Genomic DNA, 24751 nt, shown 5'->3' with positions numbered 1-24751 from the left:
AAACATGGACCCCAGCACTGAAAGGTTTTCATTAATATAGAGGAATGCTCATGGTGCATTATCTGCTTACAAGCAAATCTCTGATGAAAACTAGAGACAAACCGAGCAAACCACCATGGACATATTTCTGAAAAGAGTAACACCCCCATGAAGAAGAGCTTCAGGCAGATCCGTCAGGAGGTATTCCAGAAGAAGGCATTGCTGTCATAGGGGGTGACAGCTCTGTGCGTGTCATTGCCCTGAAGACCTTCCAGTGGGACAAGCCAGGGAGGTGAGACTGATGATGCTGACGCTGTGTCCGCCATGGTTAGTGTGTGTGTTTGTGCTTAGTGTTTAACAAAAATGTTTCAAGAGTAAGAAAAAAAGTCAACAATAGAAAAATGCTTATAGAATAAGGACATAAAGGAAGAAAACATTTTTGGACAGCTACCCAGCATGTTTGTGTTGTAAACTGACTGTTCTTACAAAAGAGTCAAAAAGTTAAAAAAAAAAATTAAAAAGTTGATAAAGTAAAAATGTTAACATAAGCTAAGGTTAATCTATTATTGAAGAAAGAAAAGTATATTTTTATAAATTTAGTGAAGCCTAAGTGTACAGTGTTTATAAAGTCTACAGTCATGTACAGTCCTGTCCTGGGCCTTCACATTCACTCACCGCTCACTCACTGACTCACCCAGAGCAGCTCCCAGTCCTGCAGGCTCCATTCATGGCAAGTGCCCTATACAGGTGGGCCACATTTTTATCTCTCATATTTTTACTCTACCTTGTCTATGTGTAGATATGTTTACATAAACAAATATTTATCGTATTCCAATTGCCTACAGTGCTCAGTACAGTAACATGAGGTACAGACTTGTAGCCGAGGAGCAATAGGCTATACATACGGCCTCGGTGTGGTAGGCTCAACCATCTAGGTTGGTGGAAGATCTCTCTATGATGTTTGCACGACAATGAAATCTCTTCATGATGCATTTCTCAGAATGTATCCCCATTGTTAAGTGGCACATAATTGTAAAATAGTGTTTAACGGTGTGCTTCATGAGCAGCGGGTATGCCATTTTTTCCTATTAAAAATCATGTTTGAATAACATTTTTTTACCAAGAGGTTGAATAAATTAACTTACTGAATTAATGAATTAAATAAGTGATTATGAAGAGTTTACTCTGGGCCAGACACTGTCTAGTTTTTTGACTCTGATGTACTTAACTGCACCTTATTTATGGTAAAAACCATATTGCTACAATAATAATTGCCATAATGCTATGTGGTGAATATAAATATGTAAAATTCTACCCCCAAACCAATATAATAGCCCTTAAAGAGACAATAGCTATTTATACCTCTTCTGAACTGTCCTGCTATTCTCCTTAGTTAGGATATTGATAGTTTGTATGAAACACATTTATGGACCCTCGCTCTTCTCACCTGAATTACTGTGCTAGTCTCTGAAGTGGGCTGTACTTCTATTTTCCTCATGCCCACCAATCTATTCTCAGTTCAGATCTTTCTACATATGAGCCAGATCATGCTGACCTTTCTCTGCTCCAAACCTTCCCGTGGCTCCAGTCTTAATCTCACTCAGAGTAAAAGCCAGTCTCTACGGTGACATAGGAGGCCTTTTAGGATCTGGCTCCTCCCATTCCTTGACGCTTCTGGTCTCCTTTCCAATCGCTCACCTTTTTACTCACTCCCCTCTGCCACACTGGCTTCCCTGTAGGTCCTCAAACTTGCCATATATGCTCCCACTTTGCACTGGCTGTTCCCTCTGACTGGAATGCAGTTCTCCTAGATATCTCCTTCACCTGTAAGTCTTTTATCATGTTTTATGTTTCCCTTTTTTCTATGGCATTTATCCCTTAGCGCACTATGTAATTTATAGATTTATTATGTTTATTGCTTGTTATTTGTCTCCTTCTTGCAAGTCTTGGTTTTGTTTGCTCTTAGAATGAGCCTGGCACATAGTAGCTGCTCAGTAAATATCTGGAATGAATGAATTTCCTGGTGAAGAGATTTAGCTTCAGTTTTTTCTGATGTGATTACCTTACTGGTGAACTTTTTTCAACTATTAATGTTAAGAATAAATAATAGTGATGCAAATGATGATAGCTAATCATCATTATTGGGTATTTACTTTGTGCTGGACATTTATAATAGATACTGATGATGATGGCTAACCTTTATTGAATGTTAACTTCATACTGGGAATTTTGCATTATCAAATCAGTTAGTTTTCAGACCAGTCCTCTGAAGTTACTGCTAGTGTTATCTCAATTTTATGGTTAGTTGAGAGAGATAACTTCCCAACATCACACGTTTATTATGGAATAGTCACAATTGTGATACTAGAATCTTAAAAGGAAAAATATATTGTTAAATTTATATTGTCCTGTTTTTGCCCTATTCTAGCAGAATCCAATATCTTTCTTTGGGAACTTTTACTTGTGGTTATGATGATCGCTGTCTGAAGGATTAGGGATTAGAACTAGGCATATTTAGAGATAAATACATTATGTAGGATTAATTACAAATTCTACTTTAAGAGCCTCTAGGGGTTTCAGAAAATTTTTGTCTAACTTGGAAGCAAGGGAAATAATTTAATTTAACACACATGTGTAGCTCTTTTTAGCCATCAGACTATTCTGCTTGCTTTTCTTTACCTTTGATTTTACCCTCAGTTGGCTCTGCTTTCACTGAGGTCCCATGGGTCACTTCATTATTTTTGGGTAAGAATTCATTCAATTCACTCCATCCCAGAGAGAGAGGTCTCTGTTCTTTAATTGAAACACTCCAAAAGAAGGTATATCTGTCATTTCAGTCACAATCAGACCCTTGCCAGTAACATAAATAAGTCTGGAATTTTTTTCTTTGTGCACAGAAATGCCTTTTTTATGCCCATTGATTCCATCCATACTAATTATAATGTGACTTTAGAATGACATGGGCGTTTTTGTTGTTGTTTTTTTAAAACCGTATCTATTCACATTTAGCCACTGTTAATTAAATGTTGGAAGCTGTGTTTCTGAATGAATTATGTGAGAATGGGAAGTTTTTTGTTTTTTTTTAGAAGAGTTATAATTGCTTTCGTTTTCTGGCAGTTCTTAGAAATGGCCCAGTTCTTGGTTGACTCAGAAACAAGTGTCATCTGCTTGTAGCTTTAACAAGGTAACTTTTATACTCCACAACTTTCTGGAAAAAAAATCTAGTTTCTCATGTTGTAATGATTGTGGAAATTGGTCTATCGTTGCCAGAAGTTTTTCATGCCAGGGAACTTCTTTTGCCAACTATTTCCTCCTAAGTGAGTTTCTCTTTTATGTATGATTAGCCAGGAAGTGGTAGTTGGTTTTCATAGTCATTTCTTTTTGAAGAGGATAGCATACTAAAGGAACATGGAAGAGGCAGGTCCTTCCACCAGCTATAAAACTAATCACCAATCCCGTTGTGCTCTGACGATTTCAAAGGAAAGAAATGTTTTTGGCTAACTTCTGTTCTGTTTAGGAACTCTTCTGATTAGATTATTTTTTGAAGTCTGTTTTAGCCATCCACTTCTAGAATATGTACTTAAATGTTCCTTTATGGTTTGCTGAGGGGATAAGCCAAGGATGAACAGTTGTATCATTATGACATACTTCATCTTTCCTTCTCTATGATCTTCCTGCTATATCATTGTCAACCTCATTTTGTGTTGCAATCTGTTTGCTTTACCTCTGTGGTCCATTAGCGTATAAATTCATTCATTCAACAGTTATTTTTTGTGCACTGACTACCTCCCAGTCACAGTGCTTAAAAATATATTGCTGCAGTCCCTAAGGAGCTGTTTATTAGAGACATGTAGCTGGAGATATAACACAATAAATAACAGTTGAAAGGATGCATGTTAAATATGGTGAGATCATAGAAGGAGACCCTAAACCCATGGATGATGGATGGGTATGGGGCTTTTAGCTAAACATACCTTCATTATGAGCCAAAAGAATAAGATACTTTTTAAAAGCCTGTAAAATTAGACTATATTTTAGAGATGTAGTAGGGATATTAAAACCATAAAATTGAGGGACCTGGTATATTACTGTTCCATATATGCTCAAAAAGAAAATATTTTCTCCAGTTGTTGAGTCTCATATATTTCCATGAGAAGTTATATATTTTGCATATGTCCTTTAGATCAGGTGTATTAATGATGTGTTTCAAAGCAAGTATCCTTACTAAATTTTGTCTGTTTGCACTGTCAGTAATTGAGAAGTGTGTTGAAATCTCCCAATATAATGTCTTAATTTCTCCCTGTAGTTCTGTAAATTTTGTTTTATATATAAGGCTATTACTTATAAATTTAGAAGTTATATTTTTTTAGAGAACCGAAGCACTTCTAACATAATGGCCCTGTTTATCTTGAATATTGCTCCCCCCCTCAAGTCTATTTTTTGTACACTATCACTGCTGCCAGAGCTTTCTTTTGATTAGTCTTTCTCTGTGATGTGTTTTTCTATTCTTGTGTTCTAGGTATGACTCATGTAGGTAACATATGGCTGGATTTTTTATCGAATCTGAAAATCTGTTTTTTAAAAAATCTGTCTTTTAAATAAGTTAAAATTAAATTTATTATGATTATTACTGACTTATTTCTACCCTCTTACTTTATGCCTTATATTAATCATGATTTTTCCTTTTTTCTTAATTCTTTTTGGATCAATTGAATTTTAACTTATTTTTGATCTTATGTGTTCCTCCCTCTTTACTGGTTTTATATTTATATACTCTGTTTCTGTTGTTTCAGTAGTTTCTTTTAAAATTATATATATATATATATATATATATATATATATATATATATATATATTCAAAGTATAAAGTTAATTGATGATATTTTAACTTGTTCCTGTTCAGTTTATACCATGGGTCTATTTAACTCCGATCACTTCCTTTCTACTTATATGCAGTTGTCTAGTATTTTAGTGCTGTGCTTTTTTAAACTCACATATTAGTCATTATTATTCTTTTATACTCAGTGTTTAGATTAATTCACATGTTTTCACAGTTTTTTTCTCTCTGTTTCTTCTCAGAACTCATATTTTTCTATTAAGGTAATTTTCCTTCTACCTGAAATATAGTAAAAGCTGTTAGTGGTAAACTCTTAGTTATTATTTATCTAAAAATATTTAGTATTAACCTTGTTCCTAAAAGTTAATTTTGCTGGGTACACAATTTTAACTTGACAGCTAAATTTTCACTCAGCATTTGTAGAATTGGTTCTCCTATCTCTGGCTTGTAGAGTTTGAGAAGTTGGCAGCCCATTACATTGGGTTTTCTGTATTTGTGGAGTCATATCTTTCATTAGCTCTGGAAATTCTCAGCCGTTATATATTGCTTCTTTTCAAATATTGTCTCTCTTCTCAAAGCATGATACCATTTCTATATGTTGATCAAAATCGTAGGGTTAGCGCAGCTGTGTGGCTCAATCCCCTCAAGGCCCAGCCAGTATTTCCAGTCTCTTGGAGGCCTCTTCTAGGCTCTGATTTTCACGTTTTCTGTGATGACTGGTAAAATGTGGAAGCATTGACTCTCACAATTAGAAGGATCCATCATGATAGAATGCTTCCATTATTCCTGTTCTATACTGATATCTTTTATTAACTGGGATCATAAAAATATCTTATGTATAAACTGAGTAGCAATAATGAAACTTTCATAATCATTGAATGTTCATGCCTTGGAAAGAGACAGGGAAATGTGTCCGTCCAATAGTGCAATGATGCCCAGCTATATTGGTGAATTAAGGGATCTGTCAATGATAATGTCAAATGGAAAGAGGGAAAGAATGCTTCGAAATGTCTAGCTAACAGTAGTGAGATTTGCTACTGAAATTTACAAACAAATAGCTACAAAGACCTTCCAGAAGTAGGTGGTCAGAGGATTTATTGAACTCTAGTCTTTATGGGAAGTGAAAAAGGGAACACCCAGAACACTAAAGCCTTGTACCAAGGCTTGCAAGTGGAGCCTTCTGATACCCTCAGGATAACCACTGAGACCTGAATTTGCTCTTTGATACCTCTGCAGATGACTAAGCCTGAGGTTCAGCACAACCAGGTCACAGAAAATCTCTCCAAAAGGGACTCATTACATATATTTGCGTCAACACAACCCACCATCCTTTTTTGCCAAGACTGAGGGGTAAAGCAAGAAAATTGTCCAAAAAGGAAAATACGAGATTACTTATTTTTTATGACTATAGTAATAAAGAAGTTTCTGCTTTAAAAAAATTGCCTTTCTTCCATTCTCTCCCTTCTCTCCTTCCAGGATGCCAATGAGATGTGCATGGTAACCTCAGCTTACCCTTTAATATTTCTTAACCCTTCTTTCATATTTTCTTTATTCTTCTTATCCTCCATTTCATTTTGAGTAATTTATTAAGATCTGTCTTCCAGTTTATTAATTACCTGTGTCTAATTAACCTATGCCTAATTAATTATCTGTGTCTAATTTACCAAATAAGTAGGCTAATTTTCACTTCTGCAAATTCTTTGTTGAATCCATTTGGCCATTTTTGATAGGCTCTTATTATGCTTTGCTCTTAAAAAAAACAAAAACTTTCATGTCTGTAAACATCCATCAAAGTTATATTTTTAGTTGATAATTCTAATATCTGTTTGATGTTGTTTTTGCTGACGCATGCATAGCAGCTTGTTGTCGTATCAGGAATTTTGAAAATATTTGAGCTCTATTGCTTTAATTTAATCTGCAGTATAACAACTAGAATCTCTGGACAATATTAAAAAAAAAGACAACTGTGAAAGTGTGAAAGAGTGACCTAAAACTTGCAGAAATATGGGGAAAAAGAGGTGTCTATACTTGGAAGAAGAGTGTCACTAGGTGAGTTTCCCATTTTATGTCCTTTTTCCTGACAGCATCTCCAAATTGGTGCCAAGCAGGTGGTGAAAACTCAGGAATGACAGTATGGAAATAGTAAACATCAGGACCAGAACTTTGCGTATTGAGTCACTTTTTCCAGTGCCAATGATTTTCTAGCTCTTTGCAGATGATTGAGAATTGGTAGTACCCTGTTTCCCCAAAAATGAGTCCTAGCTGGACAATCAGCTCTAATGCGTCTTTTGGAGCAAAATTAATGTAAGACCCGGTCTTATTTTACTATACTATAAGACCAGGTCTTATATAACATAATATAATATAAGGCCTGGTCTTGTATTAATTTTTGCTCCAAAAGACGTATTAAAGCTGATTGTCTGGCTAGGTCTTATTTTCGGGTAAACAGGGTAAAGTCAACTCAGCCATCACTAAACAATTGATTTCAACTGTTATAGAGACCCATTCATTATTCTGAGAAAGGCACTTTGTAAATGCTTTACTTTCACAAGAACAGTAATGGACAGGTTAGGAGAAAATGCAGCTCAAATTGACTGGCAATAGTACTGGGTGCAAAGAGTTTCAGGAGAAAGGGTAGAGAGGATTAAGAAAAGGCAGTTATTAGATCCGAGAAGAAAAATTCATGCTTTCTTTCTTTGGTTGTATGTAGGCTTTAAGCTTTCAAAATATATGGGCAAATCCTTTCTGAAATCAGGGTCAGGTATTAATGTTTCTCTTTGAAAGGCAATGTGTAACTCTTTCAGGTTCTTTCCCACTAGTTTCATCAGCATCCATACTCTGAAGATAATTGTTTCACAAAATGATGACTTCTTGCAGTGATTTTGAAAAGGTTAATAAGTGAGCAACAGCATGCATTTTTTAGTCCACACGATACCCTTTTTTTTTTTAAAAAAAAAAGATCTTCATGTTATTTGCTCTAGGTCATGGCACTGATCAAAAAAGTTAGACATTAGGATTCATCCAGAATTTTTAGGGGTTTCCATATAGTAACACTTAATAATTTAGAATTTATGGTATAATTTAAATGTGATTTAAACTGATTTTATCTGTCATGGAAAAATAACTGGAAACATTTTAAATACCTAAGAGCAAGCACAGTTTCAACTTCTGAAGGAATCCATTTGAGAGATGATAGTAGCAACAAACTTGTACATGATCGAAAAACTTACATATGGACTTTCACATCCTTTTAATAGGTATTTCAGCTTAAAATACTGGTGTTGGTAAAAATAGTATTGAAATAAGACATCTAAAAGGAGAATATAATGTTAACTTTTATTGTTTTAACTTTTAAAAACCTCATATTTCAAATGGCAAGCAAAAGTGAATTTAACCCTTCTGGTTATTATAGGCAGGAAAAATATGTACAGCTATGAAGATTTGGTATATTGCATCTGTTTTGGATTTACAAGTTAGGACACTTTTTGGCAGAAAGTTTTGCAAGATCAAAGCAAGCAAACAAAGGGACGTTTTTGCTTGATTTGCATTCTTCATGGCTTTGTGCAGGGATGTATCCATAGGACCTGTCAGGTATAAGGTATGTAGTTGCACATTTGTAGAACCTAGTATTTCTTGTTAAGTTACTCTGAATTATGAGACAAATTAATTGGCATGCAAACAAGAGTCTACATGCCTTGAGGTTGGCTCCTTATTTGGGCAACTTGAGTATTGCTAAGTAAAGAAAACCAACAATGTCCATATTACTAAATGGCAAGAGCTTAAGATTTAAAATACAGTGCTCTAAAAGTGCGGTGAATGAATGGAACAAAGTCAAATACTAATATTTTGCTTGGAATGATAAAATAACTCATAAACTAAAAGAAAATCAGTACCAAACAATTAAACTTTCAAACTATAGTGTATAATATACAGAGGGTACCAAAAAATGTATACATATTTTAAGAAAGGAAAACGGTATTAAAATTGTAATACTCAATATATACCGATAACAAAAGATGAATACAAGTCACGTTTGACTTCTGCAATTACAAGAGGTGCTCAAAGTAGTTACCATCAGCTTCCAGACACTTCTGATTATTGCTTGAGCAACGTTGACCAAAGTGTCCACTTGTATACAATTTTTGGCACCCCTGGTATTGTAAATGTCAGAATCTGCTATTGAAGGATGATACTACAAGCCGACTCTAATTACAAAACAGGATCAGAGAAGTGAGTAACCACAGTAATAGAAGGAACTGGGAGATCACGACTGACCCATTTAAAAAATTAGGCACAGAAAAGAAAAGCGACTAACGTAAACACATATGGCGTGGCAGACTGAGCAAGGATTCAAATTTGTTTTTTCCCCTCTATTTTAGTACTACTTCTAAATGAAGGTGAATGAAGAAGTTGAATGCGTGGGTGGTGGGAGTTGTGGGGAGGAGGGACAGTTCAGGTAAGAAGCCAGAAGTTATATGTAAGGGTGAGATTCATATGGCCACTGGAGCAAAAATCCCAGAGTTGGAGATAATTATTACATTTGTGGTAGAGTTCTGAACGTACTTTAAAGGCACCTCCATTATGATCATGAACCTGGACACAATCATAACCGTCTTTCTTGCTAAAAGTTCTTAATAATGTCCATTGTAGATTACCCACCTTCTTTTTCCTCCTAAATTCACTGTATTTAAATGTGTTTCAGTGTTAGAAATGAACTATATCACTTAATGGTACAAGGGTCAGATATATTTGTGGTAAGCAAATATCAGGAAAATAATACACTTATTTTACAAAGTATTCAAGGTAGAAATACCACTTATAGCTTCATAAGGAGAAAGCTATCCCTAACATATTTTACCTATTATGTGGCATTTTCTTTGCAATTGGTGGAGTAATAAGGGAATCAAGACCAAAGAATAATTTACTTTCCTTTGAAATCTATTTAGAAGTCTGATATCCAGGTATTTGTATACAATAATTTATTTATACCCCATGTGTATTCCTAAATTATATGCTACTTAGTTTTGCCTATTTCCAACATAAATGGAATTAAATAGCAATTATTTGTTTGGGGGACTTGCTTTTTTTTTTTCAGCTCAACTTTATGTTTTGGAGATTTTTAATGTTGTTGCATGAAGCTGCAACTTACTCACTTTTTAAATAGTTATCACTGTATGAAATTATTCATTTAGTCATTATTTATGCTACTATTGATGACATTTGGGTTTTTCATTTTTTGGCTGTCATGAACAGTGTTGCCTCAAACACTCTTGTACATGTCTCCAGATTCATGTTTGCAAGATTTCTCTAGGGGGTTTATCTACATATCCAATTAAACTATGACTCATATTTTTGATTCATACTTATGTATAAAATCTTTCAAAGTAGCAACTGAGATCTCGTTATAGATACCTTGGAGGTCTAATAGTTGAATGATTTTTCTCCTTATAAAATGCACAAATAATTTACAGATATGACCTTATGAAGAAAAGATAGATATGAAGGATTACAGGTTTTATGATAGTTGAGTTTCAGTGACATATTGAGAATTTTAGGCTAGTGCTATAATTGCCTGTTTAGCTTTCTGATTTAGACATGAGAAAAATAAATGCAGCCCATTAAAAAGTACATTGATGTATTGGGTTGAAAAGTACTATTACAATATTGTTATTTAGAACAGGCTGTCTTGGCCTTTTTCAGGATTTGACATTTTGGGTAATTTTCTGAGACACATCTGGATGGGGAATATTTCCGACCCTTTCTTCCATCTATTACTAGGCAACCATTTGTCAGTTGTAGTTATTTTTACTGTTTATGTAATCTACCAAAAGTAGTATTATTGATTTAGCCAATGATTCAAAAAGTCATTTATTCATTCAATTAATAATTATTGGCACCTCCTATGTTTGAGGAGAACTGGCGGCACATCGGGACTCCAGTGGATAGTCTCTGGGATCACATTTAAGGGGCATGTTGACATTTGGGGTATATGAAAAGATGTTGAGCTCCTTGGTTAATATCCAAATGAGGAAGGATTGGAGAGCAATAGTCTTGTTTATCCCAGAAATAGAAGATTTAGTTTGTATAGTTCCAGAAAAAAGGGCTGGAACCCAACAGGGAAATTTACTTGAGAAGCAAGTGTTATTTATTCATTGACTCATTTATTCATGTAACAAATACTTATTTAGTATCTACTGTAACTAATTGTAGAAGATGCCAAGGACGTAGTGGTATGCAAGATGGATTCAGTTCCTGACTTCATGGAGTTACAATTTATTGGAAGATGGAGACAATTAAGCAAGCAGTTATAAGACAATGCAATAAGTACTGTTATGGGAAACATAGGGTGCTATTCCACCTCCATTTAAAACACATTCTAATATTAGTATTGTAAAAAAAATGGTAAGAGGGGAATAGTCTGACCCTGGAGGTATTCGAGAAGAGGGTGTTGGGGATATTGTAGAAGTTGCGCCAACCATTACCATTAAAATCCTGTTTAAGTTTTAACTTTAATGATCGTATATATCTTTATAACAGATTCACACGCCTTCGTACACTTCCTATCCTATACTTCCCTTTCTTCCATTCATAGTTCCAGTTCTTTATGTCTGTATGATGAAGTGATTGTCTTTGTGATTTTCACAGACATTTGAATAGGGGGAATAAGGACAAATTCTTAGAATGAAAGTCACTCTTAATTTTTATATTTTTATCTGGGCTGTCAGGTCATTGAGGATAGGCAGAAGTGTTTAATTACACAAATGTACTGTGATCTGATTTTTAGCTTTTATTTTTCCCATTCTTCTTGATGGATAGCCCATGCATGTGGGGGCTCTTAGGGGACATTCTAGTGGGATCCTGTGTTTCAGTGGGAATGGGTAGGCACAAAGAATGTGTAGCATGTCAGTGCTACTGTTTATATAATTATAATGTTTTCTAAATAAGACTATGTTTATTATTATGTTTTGAATTCTTAACATGTCTTAACTAATTAGAAAAGCTGACCTTTCCCTCAGCATTAAAACAATAAAAAAATTATTTTGTGACATTCTCAGGACTCCTTGAGCCTTTCGCATTTAATGTTATAGACCGAAGATGGATATTGAAGAGGTTTGGGTTTACTTTCTCTTGACCCTTTGTGACTTCCTGCTTCTAAGAAAACAGTTTGAAAGACTCTTAAAAGGAATTTCTAGCGTGCTTGGCAGCTCTTATAAAACCACATTTTAGCAAACCAGTATAAATGAAGTATATATGTAAAAAAAAAATCAAAGAACCATATTGCTGATCAAATTAGCACTTTGTTTTGTGGAAATTGGATGCTGTAGAAAAATCTGGTGATTTAGGAAGTGTCTGCTTCTGGTAACTAGATAAACCAGGAACTAAAGTCTCAATTTGGTTAATCATCCTAGTTCATTCAAGCAGACATTTGATCACAAACTGGGTTTTACTCTGTGCTGGCGTTGATAGGTACTAGTGAGTCTGACTAACATGTTTTTTAAGAAAACAGAAAGTTGCAACTTGGGGATCTCCATTCAGATGAGTTCACAAACTTGAAACTAATTCATATGCATTCTCAAAATATATTGGGAAAAAAAACCCAGTTATTCCCACCACTCAGTCAATGGAGAAAATGGATGTTTGTGTCTTTGGTGGTTAGATATTCCTCTTTGAATAGGAGATTCATGTCTCTTAGCTCTCAGGGCAGAGATTCAGCTTCTCTCTCTTGGAATTGTCCTAGAAACTGGCTTCTTGTAAATATTTTAATTGGGATGAAACATGTTTTTGTAATGACAAAAGCGATTTATTCGTTTTATTGTTATTTGTGGAATACTTACTACGTGTCAGATACTCTTCCAGAAGCAGACAGTATGGTAAGAAATAAGGCAGGCAAGAGCCTCGTTTTTATTTATTTATTGAACACTTTTTTAAGGGCTTACTATATGCCAGAAACTGTACTTGGTGCTTTACAGATATTAAGTCATTGAATCCTCCTAACAGTGCTGTGAGGTGGGTACTCTTATCCTTATTCTACAGGTGTAAACACGGAGGCCCAAGGCCACCAAGTTAGGAATGGCTCGTCCAGGGTCTGAATGCAGGATGCGTGCTCTTGACCACCCACTCTGTGGTCACTCTGTAAGCCTGACCTCAGAAGCCTACCCGTTCCTTGTTAAAACAACAAGCGCATACACACACACACGCACACACACACACACACACACACACGCTCAGAAGGAAAAAAAAAAAAAAGGAAAAAAAAACGGAAAAAAAAAACTACAGGTAATCTGACCAAGGTTAATATATTTGTGTCTGTGATCCATTCCTTACATGTGTATGGAGGTGTATGTGTGTGCCTAAATATATGTGATATCTTACTGATTTAATGCCACTTATTTTCACAGCATATTATAAATGATTTATAGGCCAGTGTATTTTTTAAATGCAATTTTAAAGATCCCTTCAGTGTTCCATGATTTGTCTATGTCATGATTTATCTAACCAGTTTCTTGTCACTTAACAATGTTTCTCGTTATTGAATTTCGTAAACCCTGCTTTTATTAATTCCATTATAACCAAATCTTTTTACATATCCCTGATTATTAAAAAGTTTTTTAGTGAAGAATGGCATTAAAACTCTTTGTAAGTATTTATATAATATCTACATGCAGTTTATGTCTAATGAATATGACAGTGTTAACAATGTAATCATGCTTTTCCTTCTAGGTTAGTGGATGACAGATGTGTGGTACATCCGGAGGCTGGAGACCTTGCTAACCCTCCCAAGAAGTTCAGAGGTAAGAAATAAATAAGTGTTTTTTATTAATGTGACTTAAGGGGGTGGGAGCCATTTTTGTGTCTTAAAGTAAGTAATGTTAACACTTTATTCAGTGTGAAACTTGCAACTATAAACATGTCCACTGGAAATTCTTTCAAAAATTTTCCTGATTGTTTTTCTTCTTTTACACATTGAAGGATTTATAGTGAAATAGTTAAAATTTTTGTTTTGCTGACGATAGTCTACCTTTTGAAAGGAAATCTTGGTAATTAACTGTAGGGGCCAGTTTTCAAAAAAATAAATACAGCATGAATAATATATACTTATATATTTCTGTGACAATTATACTCCAAATGTTAGTGTTTCATGAACAGTTTTTTAATTTATCTTTGTAAAATCTCCAGGAGGGTGACAGTTGATGTGTTAGCTTAGCTTTTCAAGTGTCACTTTGGATGGTGTATAATAATGAACAATTGTCTTAAAACTTTTTCCTAAGTATAATTTTAGAAATAGCTTGATAAGATCAATAAGGAAATTGGTTATAGTAGAGACTGGTTATTATTCGACTGTTATAAAATAAGGATTAATGAAATATGCAAAGAATCATACACAACAAAAACCAGTAATTAAAATCTTGCTTAAATCAATTTCACAGTTTCTGTGTACTTATAACAATAAAAATAATTTAAAAACAGCATTCATTTTGAGCACGCTGTGTAACAATTCTTTTCACAATGGTGAAAAGCAGCTTTCGTAAGAGGTAAAAATCTGGAGAGAGAATTAAGGGGATTCCCCAGAGCCCAGAGCCAAGTCAGGATGTGATGCTTACTGCTCAGGGGAAGGGAGATGTTTAACATTTGTAAAATATTTCCTGGTTTCATTCCCTGTGATAGGCACTTTCCACACAATTCTCATTATAAGAATATTATATGTATTTCATTCTCCCTAAACCCAGAAGCTTGCAGAGAGTGACAAGCACGATAAGTGTGCTTTGAGTTTAGAGGTCCAAATTTCTCCTCCAGTGGAAAAATTAACGTCAAATTGGCTGTGACTGATACACTGCCCATTAGAAGCACCCATAAAACTGCCCAGCAGGGGCACTCCTCTAACCCTAGACAAGTGAGGTGTTCTCGCCATAAACTGTCCCCACTGAGTATGTTACTGAAATCCAAGTTCATGTGCCCCACACTTTGAAAGGCCAAAACTCAAAATGTCACAGTTTGGAATAAGGAAAGGTTTATCGATTGAGAAGGCACCGACCGAGAAGATGGGAGACCTAATGGTGCCCCAAATCAATCTTGCTCACTGGACTAAGTTAAGGGTTTTTAAGGGGGAACAGGTATGCCAAAGTGCTGGGAGAACAAGTTTTATTTGGAGGACCCTATGATAAACGGGCATCAATGCAGGTTCTCCCTGGACAGTGGACCCTTGGCTTCTGAAATGGTTCTGGTGTTTAAGTTCTGGTTATGTCCTGGTTGTTTGGTTCCGTGTGTGTGTGTGTGTGTGGTGGTGGTGGTGGTGGTGTGAGACTTTGGTTCCAGGTACAGCAGGAGGGCAAAGTTCTCTGCTGTTGTGCGCATGCTTTGGCTGTATGACTTGAGGTTTTGGTCTGTTGTCTCTGAAAAACGACTCAGTATCTTGTTAAACAGGACAGGACCATTTTGAGCTGGTTCTGTAGTTACAAGGATGGACTCAATAAAATTACCTGACTGACAGACCCAGAACCACCAGCCAAAGATGATGCGATAAGTGTGTGGAAATGATTTCAAAGATAGAAGAGGGTAGAGAATGGAAGCATAGACACTATGAAAAGAGAACAGATAGGTTCTGAAAAGTTCAAACCAGCATATTATATAAAGATGAGGAGAGAATTAGTGCTTTGGAAAAGAGATCTGAGGAACTCACCTAGGATGCAGTACAGAGAGATACAAAAAAGGAAGAGATGAACGAGTCATGAAAAGCTTGGAGGATAGACTGAGAGTGTTCGGCAGTAACTAATCAAATTCTAGAAGGAGAAGCTAGAGCGAATGGGAATGAGGCAGTATGTGAAAGAGTCTGAGTGAACACTTTCCTAAATTGGAGAGAAACACTGTGCCTCTGGTGGAAGAGGCACACTGAGTTCAGAGTAGTAGTGATAAACAAACCCAAATTCACAGAGACTCCTTTTGTGAACTGTAGTCCATTAAAGATAAAAAGAAAAGTTTTAAAAGCAAACCGGGACAACAAATCTGTATTGGTAAGAGGAAAAAGCACGGGATTCAGGGTTTGACTGTACCGCTCACTGGTTGTGTTATCTTAAGTAGGTCACCTAACTGCCTTGAGCCTCAGAGGCTGTCTGTTGTTGGCTGGTGGCAGTAGGCGTGGATAATAACAAGAACAACGTCAACCACACAAGGACTTGAAATCTTTCCAGAGAATGACCGTGCAAGTGTTTTAAGTCATTCTACAAATGATAGTTAACTTATTACAGAAAGGCATAATGTATTTTCTTTAAACATGTTTGACTCTACTCTTATATTATAACCCCATCAAGGGCAGCATTTTATTTTTTGCTTTTTGTGTCTTCCAGCATAGAGTTTGCCCATAGTAGACAACCAAAACAATAGCTGTTAGATGCTTTTGGATGACAGACCCAAACTTTGCCTGGGACCGTGTGATAGAACATGGTTCCCAGGGGTGCCCACACTTCATTGTCAGGAGCGTGGGTAGCCTTATTTCAGTCAGGGGAGATTCATCTTTCAAAGATAAATGTTCAGGGTTTATGGTCGCCTTTTTCTTCTTTGCCAGCAAAATGAGTTGTTTTAAAGTGCAAAGCTTATTTCAGTGTGTCTGACGGAACACCGGGGTAACAGCTGTGTACTCCATCTGTAATTATATACAGATATACGGAGACTTGGTGTCATGTTATTTGGCAGGCACTGGTTCAAAGTTGGAATCACTCAGCTGCTCCATCCTGCCCCTGGAAGGCTGGCTTTTTCTGTCATCTAACATTGTCCTTGCTAGTTTGCTCTCATTTTCTACCTCTAGTTTAAGACTAAACTATTCTTTCACTCCATTTATCATGGGAGAAGGAGGGTCCTTTTTTTTTTTTTTCTATTGGAGATTCAGGGTTCCCTTTTAAAGCTCTGACTCTTCCCCTATGATTCTTGGGACTCCATCCTGATGGAGCCCCAGAGGAGAGCTCGCTGAGATGGGCTTGCCTCTGCCCTAGTTTTTATAGACTGCTCAATAGCCGTAAGCAGACCTTGTCCCAAATGCCTCGTCCTTTCACTTGGCTTGTCCTTTCACTGCTCTTGCATTACACCATTCTCTGCCTGACTGTATTTCCCCAGTTCCCTTTGACTTTAAAAAACATTGCTTTTTTGTACGGTTGCCTCCCAGAATCACCACCCCTGCATTTCCAGACTCCTCTGCCAAGTTTCCAGAGCACCCTCCCTTACTGTTACTTTTCAGATAAGGTGAAGAAACAATAGCTTGTCACAGTTCAGCAACACCTCAGTTCCTCCTGCGTCGGCTAGACAAATGGTTTTCTCAAACTGATGTGAAAAAGTTTTTGTTTTTCGTACTCACTCTGATTTGTTCATGTGACTCATACAATTTTAGAGCTTCTAGGTGATTAAAAGTAAATCTAATATAACTCCCTCAGTGTTTTGAATGAGGAGCTAAAGTTCCAAAAAGGTTAAAATAATTCTCCCCCATACACAATTATACAATGGAGTACTCTTTTGACTGTGTCATATTGCCTCACATATGAACAGAGGAAATTAAGTTTTCACAAATGAACAACTTCCCCAGGGTTTATTGAATGCCTAGCGGACAGCTGTTTTTCAGTAGACAACAGAGAATCAGAATACAATTAACAGAAGCACAGTGGCTTTCTCTTAAGTGCGTATAAAATTATTTTGATAAAATATTCTTTATTTTTCAAAGATAAACTTTAAACTTTGGAATAAACTCAGATGTACAGAGGAGTTATAAAGGATGTGCTATAGAGAGAGTTCCCTTCATCCAGTGTCCCCTAATGTTAGCATCTTACATAGTCATGGTACATTTGTCGAAGTGAAGAAATTTCCATTTGCATTACTATTGACTGAATTCCAGGCTTCTTTTGGATTTCACCAGTTTTTCCACTAATGTCCTTTTCCCATCCAGGATCCCACATGGCATTTAGCCATCATGGCTTCTTAGTCTTCTCTGGTCTGTGATACTTTCTCAGTGTGTCCTTGTTTTTTCATGACCTTGATACTTTTGAAGAATGCTGGCCAGGTATTTTGTAGAGGGTCTTACAATTTGGGTCTGCCTGATGTTTTTCTCATGATTAGACTATGGTTAGAGTTTTGAGACTACCACCAAGGTTAACTATCCTTCTGATCACACAAGGAGCACCTAATGTCAACATGTTTTATCACTGGTCCAATTTTTTGATATACAATTTAACCAGCCCCTCTCACACAAAATTATGGCAGTTATTTTTGTTGTCTTTGTAGTCTTTTGATTTTTCTTTTTTTCTTTCCTAGTTTCTTTATGCATTTGTGCCCCCCGTTCTCTAGAAGACCCATCTCAGGTGTGGATTTTTCCAAAAATCTGTGCCTGTTTATACATGTACATTTTCTTTTAGGAGGAGAAACTCACATAAGTCAAAGCAAGAGAAGTTTATGTGTCCTTTTATTACCATTCAGGTGATAAAATATAGAAGTAATGGAGAACCCAGGAAGCCACTCTCCAGAAGGGCTGAGGGAAGAAAAGACAGTCTCTTCTCTTGGTTGATTATAGATACTCCCCGGGATGGGCCATTTGGTGTTGAAATTCTGAGATTCTGTGGTCCTTTGACATGTGACTATTTCAGAATCCACCATGCCTACCAAGTGGCCACTTCTGGCAAGCAACAAGTTATTATAAACCATAAGTTGGAATGCTTCAGGCATTGAAATTAAAATACAGAATTTCTCTGCTGTGCAGTGGAACACTAAAGCAGGTACTGAAAATCAAGGCTTGGAGGAAGATTGACAAGATCATTTCTTTAACTCAGTTCCTTCTCTTCAGATAGTTCAGCGAAGTTATTTTGTAAGCTGGAACTCTCACCTTTTGCTTCTACACATGGAGGTTACACACTCAAGTGTATAAGAGAAAAAGTCATGTTGCTGGGTAGTAGTTTGACTTTTTACATGGTTGAATGTATCAGTCTCGTCTAAAAGTGATTCTGTATGAGCCAGTTATAAATATTTCCTCTACCAGCTTAACAATTGCTTTATTGCATTCCTTTAGGTTTGGTGTTAGTGTATTTTTGTTTTGATGAAGACTGAAACTATTTCAGATTCAAAATAACTAGCATTTATTGAAAATTTAATACCTGCTACACTGTGCTTGGGGCTTCCTATGCGTTTTTATTTAGTCATCACAATAACGCTATAAAGTGGAAATTGTTGCGATCCCAATTTTGCAGTTGAGAGAGTTAAGTGTAAAGAAGTTATGCAACCACCTTAAGGTCACCAAACTCATTACTGGTAGCGTTGGGACTCAAACCAAGTGTGTCTGACTCCAGAACTGTTTGTTCTTAACCATTATACCGTACCATCTGTTGAATCATGCCATTCTATAAATTTTACCTGTTCGTCCTGTAGAGCCACATAGATTAAATCCAATCCATCTTCCACACAATGCCCTTTAAGTATTTGTTTAGAATGACCAGATTCCTGCAGATCTTTTCCTCTATCCCCTTAATTTAAAAATTTCTTTCACTTGTTGCAGGCTACAAATTCTTCAGTGGTTTCTCTAGCCTTTAGCATAGTGTGTGTCTATCTTCTCTGGTTAGGCTCCTGTTTGTCAGTGTAATTCTTAGTGGCGTAGAAAGAACTGAACATAGTACATTGAGGTGCAGTCTGATCAGAATCACCCTCTGTTTTGGATGTCACATCTGCTGCCCAAGAGTCCTGGACAGGAATCCGTAATTTACCTCCATTTGTTAAGTCAACTCAAACTTCTGATGCGTTTTGATTTGTATCTCTGAATCGTCATATTCCTCCTCCTAAGCTGTATAATTGGTACGTTGGAACCAAGTGGAGAAGCTGTTATATTTCATATTATTAGCATTGGCTCATTATTGTAGCCAGCCAAACTCTCTCTCTCGCTCTCGCTCTCATCTTCATTTTCATCCAAATTATTTATTCAAATTCCTAGCCTCATGACATCTTGAAATTTATTAAGTTGATAAAAGGTATATGTGTGAGTCTCTCATTTTATGTGTTATTCCAGTGTTAGTGAATATATCTGAGGAGAAATAGATTAGCACTGTGTTAGTTGGAGTACCTACAAATCACACCCTGGAATCATTGGATGGAGGTCACGTTTGGGAGGTGATCCCTGGAAGCATGGATGAGGAAGTGGGGGAGAGTGAGCCGAAAGGAAGAGTGAGCCTAAGGAGCACAATGAAGTGCTCCTTAATGCCCCCCAACTGTGGCAGCTGGAACTCAGTCCTTCTGGGGCTCTTGAGAAATCGTGAGGATCATGCCTCAGAATCTCCAATCCAAGGACAGAAAGTCTGGGGTCAACTTCCATCCTCTGTGGGTTGTGGGGTGCCCCTGAGAGCATTATCACCTCCTTCCATGACATACGTACTTCTGGGTAGCTCCTGCTTGCAGCTCGGCAGTTTCTCCCAGTGTCAGGGAAAGCCCTCAGGAAGAGGAGAGATGCAGGAACTTGAAGTTGGAGGCTGTCAGCGTGCTGGAAACTGTCCATCCACTGCGGTTGTCAGTGAACTTGGGCCTGAGGACACATGACTTGTGCATACTCAGAATTTGTACCCATTTTTTTAATTGAAAGACCTCCAATTAGACTGTAAACTGAGGGTAAACACTGTGTTAGCCTGTGCTCTGTTGAATTATCAAGATCAAGAACAGTGTTTTACATATTATTGGGGCTGAATTAATTTTTGTTGAATTAATGAATAAAGCTCTGGAAAAAAATTATAATTCTTAAAGGCAGTATAATTTCAGTTCTGTCATCAGATGCTTTTTTGGGGGTCTTATGACTACCCAGCATGTAACAGTTGTTAGCAGATTACTTGTTTTATGATAAAGCAATGCATAGACCTGTTATTTAATTATAGTCTTAAATTGTACACCTCTGTGTTTAAGTTCATTGGTGTCAAATTGTGCATTCTAATATACACCTTTAGCATGAATAGCAGAATAGAGAAATTTCTATAGGTATTAAATGAAAATTTTTTTTAGGTTGTATCATTTTGTAGTTTGCTGCTATTCAAAGAGGTTTAGAAAATTGCAATGGATTTGCAAGCCAACGCTTACATGATTTATACTAAAGCATCTTTAAAATTCTCCAGTTGAATGTTACTGCTGTGTTGATCCTGTGTATTTGTGGTAAGTCATTATATTAAGAACCTTTTATTTCTAATCCCTTATTATTAAACTCTTAAATGGCAGTGGAAATTGGATAAGTTTACTTTTCTCAGTGAGCTTTCAGAGCAGGGCCAAAGGATGAAATAAAAACAGATTGCATCGTCTTTTTGCTTCTGTTGTTGATGCGAGTCAAGTTTATAAAAGTAGTTGTACTTTCAAACACTTTCTAGTGGAGGGCCGTTGCTGTGATTCTGAGTGGGAAAATAGGACTTCGTACCGTGAAAGTCTCATGAGTTGCTGTTAAGGCAACGCTTACAATTAATTGTGTATATAATACATATGGTGTATGAATTTTGATTGATTTGTGGCTTTAAATTGTGAGGTTTAATTCTCTCCTTTAAGAGTGAGAAGTGATGGGCAGGAAGTTAGCACCTGTGATGCAGGTGGTGTGGTGGAGTAGAAACCATTCCCTGATTCCCTCACTTACTAATCATGTATCCAGGGGCCAATTTTCCTGAGCTGCTGGCTTGTGTATAAAAATCTCCTCTCCAGTGTTGTGTGTGAAGTTGGTTATGTGTCCAAATTCATTGGAAGTGCTGAATAAATACCATTTTGTCTGTGAATATTTCAACTTAATAACCAAGACGACACTTTCCATGAACAGAAAGTCATAAATATTAAAATTTTTAACTTTGAACACTTATGATGAATGGTCTTTATCCATGTTGCCTTATTCAATTCTTTATTAAGAATTTTACAAATGTGGAAACTACACTTAGAGAAGTAAAGTAACATGCTCAAGGTCACACAGCTTGTGCAATAAGGCAGGTTTGTTTGAAGTTGGTGTTTTTCAACACTATGAAATCCTGGATACATTTCGTAGAGATTTATTGAATATCCACTGTGTGCGATGCAGTGTGTGAACCAGTTGCTATGATTCAAATGAGTCAGAAATGAATGCTGCTCTCAAGGAATTTATAATCTAATGAGAGAGATAAGATATGTATATAAATAATTATAGCACAAAAGAGAAAGTGATAAGGGCTAAATAAAAAAGTATGGCGAAAGAACTGTGGGAGGATGGAGATTTTAATTTCCTGTTTTGAGAGGTGAAGACAGCTTCTTAATGAACATAGCATTTAACCTGTAACTTGAAAGATTTATGCTGGTGGGGAAGGGACATCTAAGCTTCTCAGGCCTAGTTTGCACCTTTTCATTAAAGTAGTTCTTAGGGTAATAATTGCTATGCAAAGCTATGTTTCATTTCCTCTTTAAAGTAATGGAATATTTGGTATACTTTTGAGTAGACTGAGATGAAAGCACCAAGCCATTACCCCCAATAAATTTAGTGGTCTGCAGGAAATAGACAAGAAAATCAATGATAACTAAATGTGAGCAGACTACTCTACTATCACTGCTGCTAATCATGAACATGTATTTCGTCCTTACTATATGTCAGGTAATGTTCAAAATGCTTTATATTTTATTAATCCATTTAATTCTTACACAACCCTAAGTAGAATATTTTATTATTATCTGCATATATTAGATGAGGTACTATAACAGAAACAAAACAACAATAAAAACCAATGGCTTATTATATAAGATAGTTTATTTCTCTCTTAGTTCCTAGTTGAGTGATCCAGAACCATCTTACAACTCTACCATCCTTAACACATAGCTTTCGAAGTTGCTCCAATAGTCACCATTTTTTAGTTAGTAAAAAGGAAGTAAGAGGAATGGAGGGCAAAAAGATTCTTTGACAAGGACATATGGAATTGCACATGTCACTCCTATTCATATCTCATAGTCACATAGTATAATAGGGTGGAATGGTGCCTCCCCCCAAAAAAATAAGTCCATGTTCTAATTCCCAGAACCTGTGACTATTACCTTATTAGGAAAAAGAGGCTTTGCAAATGTAATTACATTAAGCATCTTGAGATGACAGTATCCTTGATTATGTGGGTGGGCCCCAAATGCAATGACAAGTGTCTTTATAACAGACAGAAGAGAAGATACACAGAGGAGAGACCGTGTCAAGACAGAGACAAAGCATGGAATTATGTTGTCACAAGCCAAGGAATACCTGGAGCCATCAGAAGCTGGAAGAGGCAAGAGAAGATTTTCTCCTAGAGCCTTAAGAGGGAACATGGCCCTGAAGACACCTTTGAACCTCTGGCTGCCAGAACTAGGAAAGAACAAATGTCTATTGTTTTAAGCTACCAGCTTGTGGTAATTTGGTATGGCAGCCACAAGAAACCAATACACATGGCTATATCTTGCTGCAAAGAGGCTGTAGAAGGTGTTAGCGGGCTGGCCATGTGCCTGCTTAAAACTCAGGAATTCTGTTACCTAAAGGAAGAAGAGAGTGGATATTGAGGAGAAGGGGTAACAGTCTCTGTCACATCTCATTCTATAGATGAGGAAATTGAAGTGCAGAGAAGTTAAGTAACTTGGCCCAGGTTGTGTAACTAGAAAGAAGCAAAATTTTGATGAAAATCCAGACCCTTCGTCACTAACTCACTGCCTTTACACATAAGGGGCTATGGAAGCACAGAGAAGAGGATTGTAATTGGCTTGGGAATTCAGTGGAAGAATGGAGGTGAGCTGGAGCTATGGAAAAATGGACAGTTGTTAACCAGGTGGAAAGCAGGGGGTTGAGGAGAAAGAGGCATTTCTGGCTGATGCACAGAGGTGTAGAGTAGCATGACCCATTTTTGGTTGTAGCTTTTAAGAATAGTTAAAGCTTAGAAGAATGTGGAAGAGTAGCAGAGAAGGGGAGTCCAGTTGCCTAATGGCCTTGTGTGTATGCCATACTGAGGCATTTGATTTTTATGTTAAAGATAGTGGAGAGCTATTAAAGGATTTTAACTTGGGCTTTGACATGAGCAGAAATGAAAGTTTGAAAGACTATTCTCTTACGTAGACGGGTTAAAAATGTAGGGTGGGATATCAACTAAGAAGCTGTTAAAATAGTTCAGAAAATTTGACAGTGGAGTTAGGATAGTAGCTATGGATGGAGACAAGGAGATGGATTTAACTATAGTAGGACTTGATGACTAATTGTATGTGGAAGTGGGGTGGGATGTGGGAGTGAGGGAGAGAATGTATCCTAGAATTCTCCAAGGTTTCAGGCTTGGGCTGTGTGGGCAATTTTAGTAGCATTTACTGAGCTATGGAATATAATAGAAACTACTTGACAGTTTCAGTTTTTTATCACGGTGTAACAAAATACCCCTAAACTGAATGGCTTTCTCAGCATCCATCTATTTAACTCATAAATTTTTGGTTTCTCTGATTGATTCTGTTGCTCTGAACTGGCTTAGCTGATCTCTGCTGAACTTGCTTATGCATCTGTGGTCATTTGGCAGCTGGATGGTCTAGAATGGCTTCCCTCACATGTCTGTTAGTGAATAGGTTGTTGATGGGGGTGGCTGGGCCATTTTCTGGGGGTGGCTGTAGCCTCATTTTCTGGCAGGCTAGCTGAGATTCTTCACACAGGGATAGTGTTGTGAGAACAGCCAAGAAAGGGCAAACCCCAGTGCTTAAGCATTCTCCGAACCTCTGCTGTGTCACATTTACTAATGCGACACGGCTAAGGTCAGATACAAAGAATGGAGAAATTGACTCTACCTTTTGAAGGGAGGAGCTGCAAAGGGACATGCATACACGTACAGGGATGGGGAGAATTTATGATCATCTTTGCAATTTACCACAATAATGAATTTTGTTCTGGCATCCTTTCTGCCGGAGAAGAAGATCTAGAAGATTGACTGGATTTGTTAATCTGGAGGCTCTGGAGAG

General features: G+C 36.8%; 1 protein-coding gene across 1 annotated transcript in view; it reads left to right on the top strand.

Moving 5' to 3' along the window:
• ITPR2 (inositol 1,4,5-trisphosphate receptor type 2) overlaps window positions 1–24751 on the top strand; it is a 432120-nt gene that overhangs the window by 25490 nt on the left and 381879 nt on the right. Inside the window, exon 2 of the mRNA XM_019737570.3 lies at window positions 13538–13608. Coding sequence (XP_019593129.2) covers window positions 13538–13608 — 71 coding nt within the window. The remainder of the gene's footprint in view (window positions 1–13537; window positions 13609–24751) is intronic.

Source organism: Rhinolophus sinicus, chromosome 1 (genome assembly GCF_057876585.1).
Source record: "Rhinolophus sinicus isolate RSI-liver-muscle chromosome 1, RSI-T2T, whole genome shotgun sequence".
NCBI lineage: Eukaryota > Metazoa > Chordata > Mammalia > Chiroptera > Rhinolophidae > Rhinolophus > Rhinolophus sinicus.
This window is presented reverse-complemented; position numbering and strand designations above follow the sequence as displayed.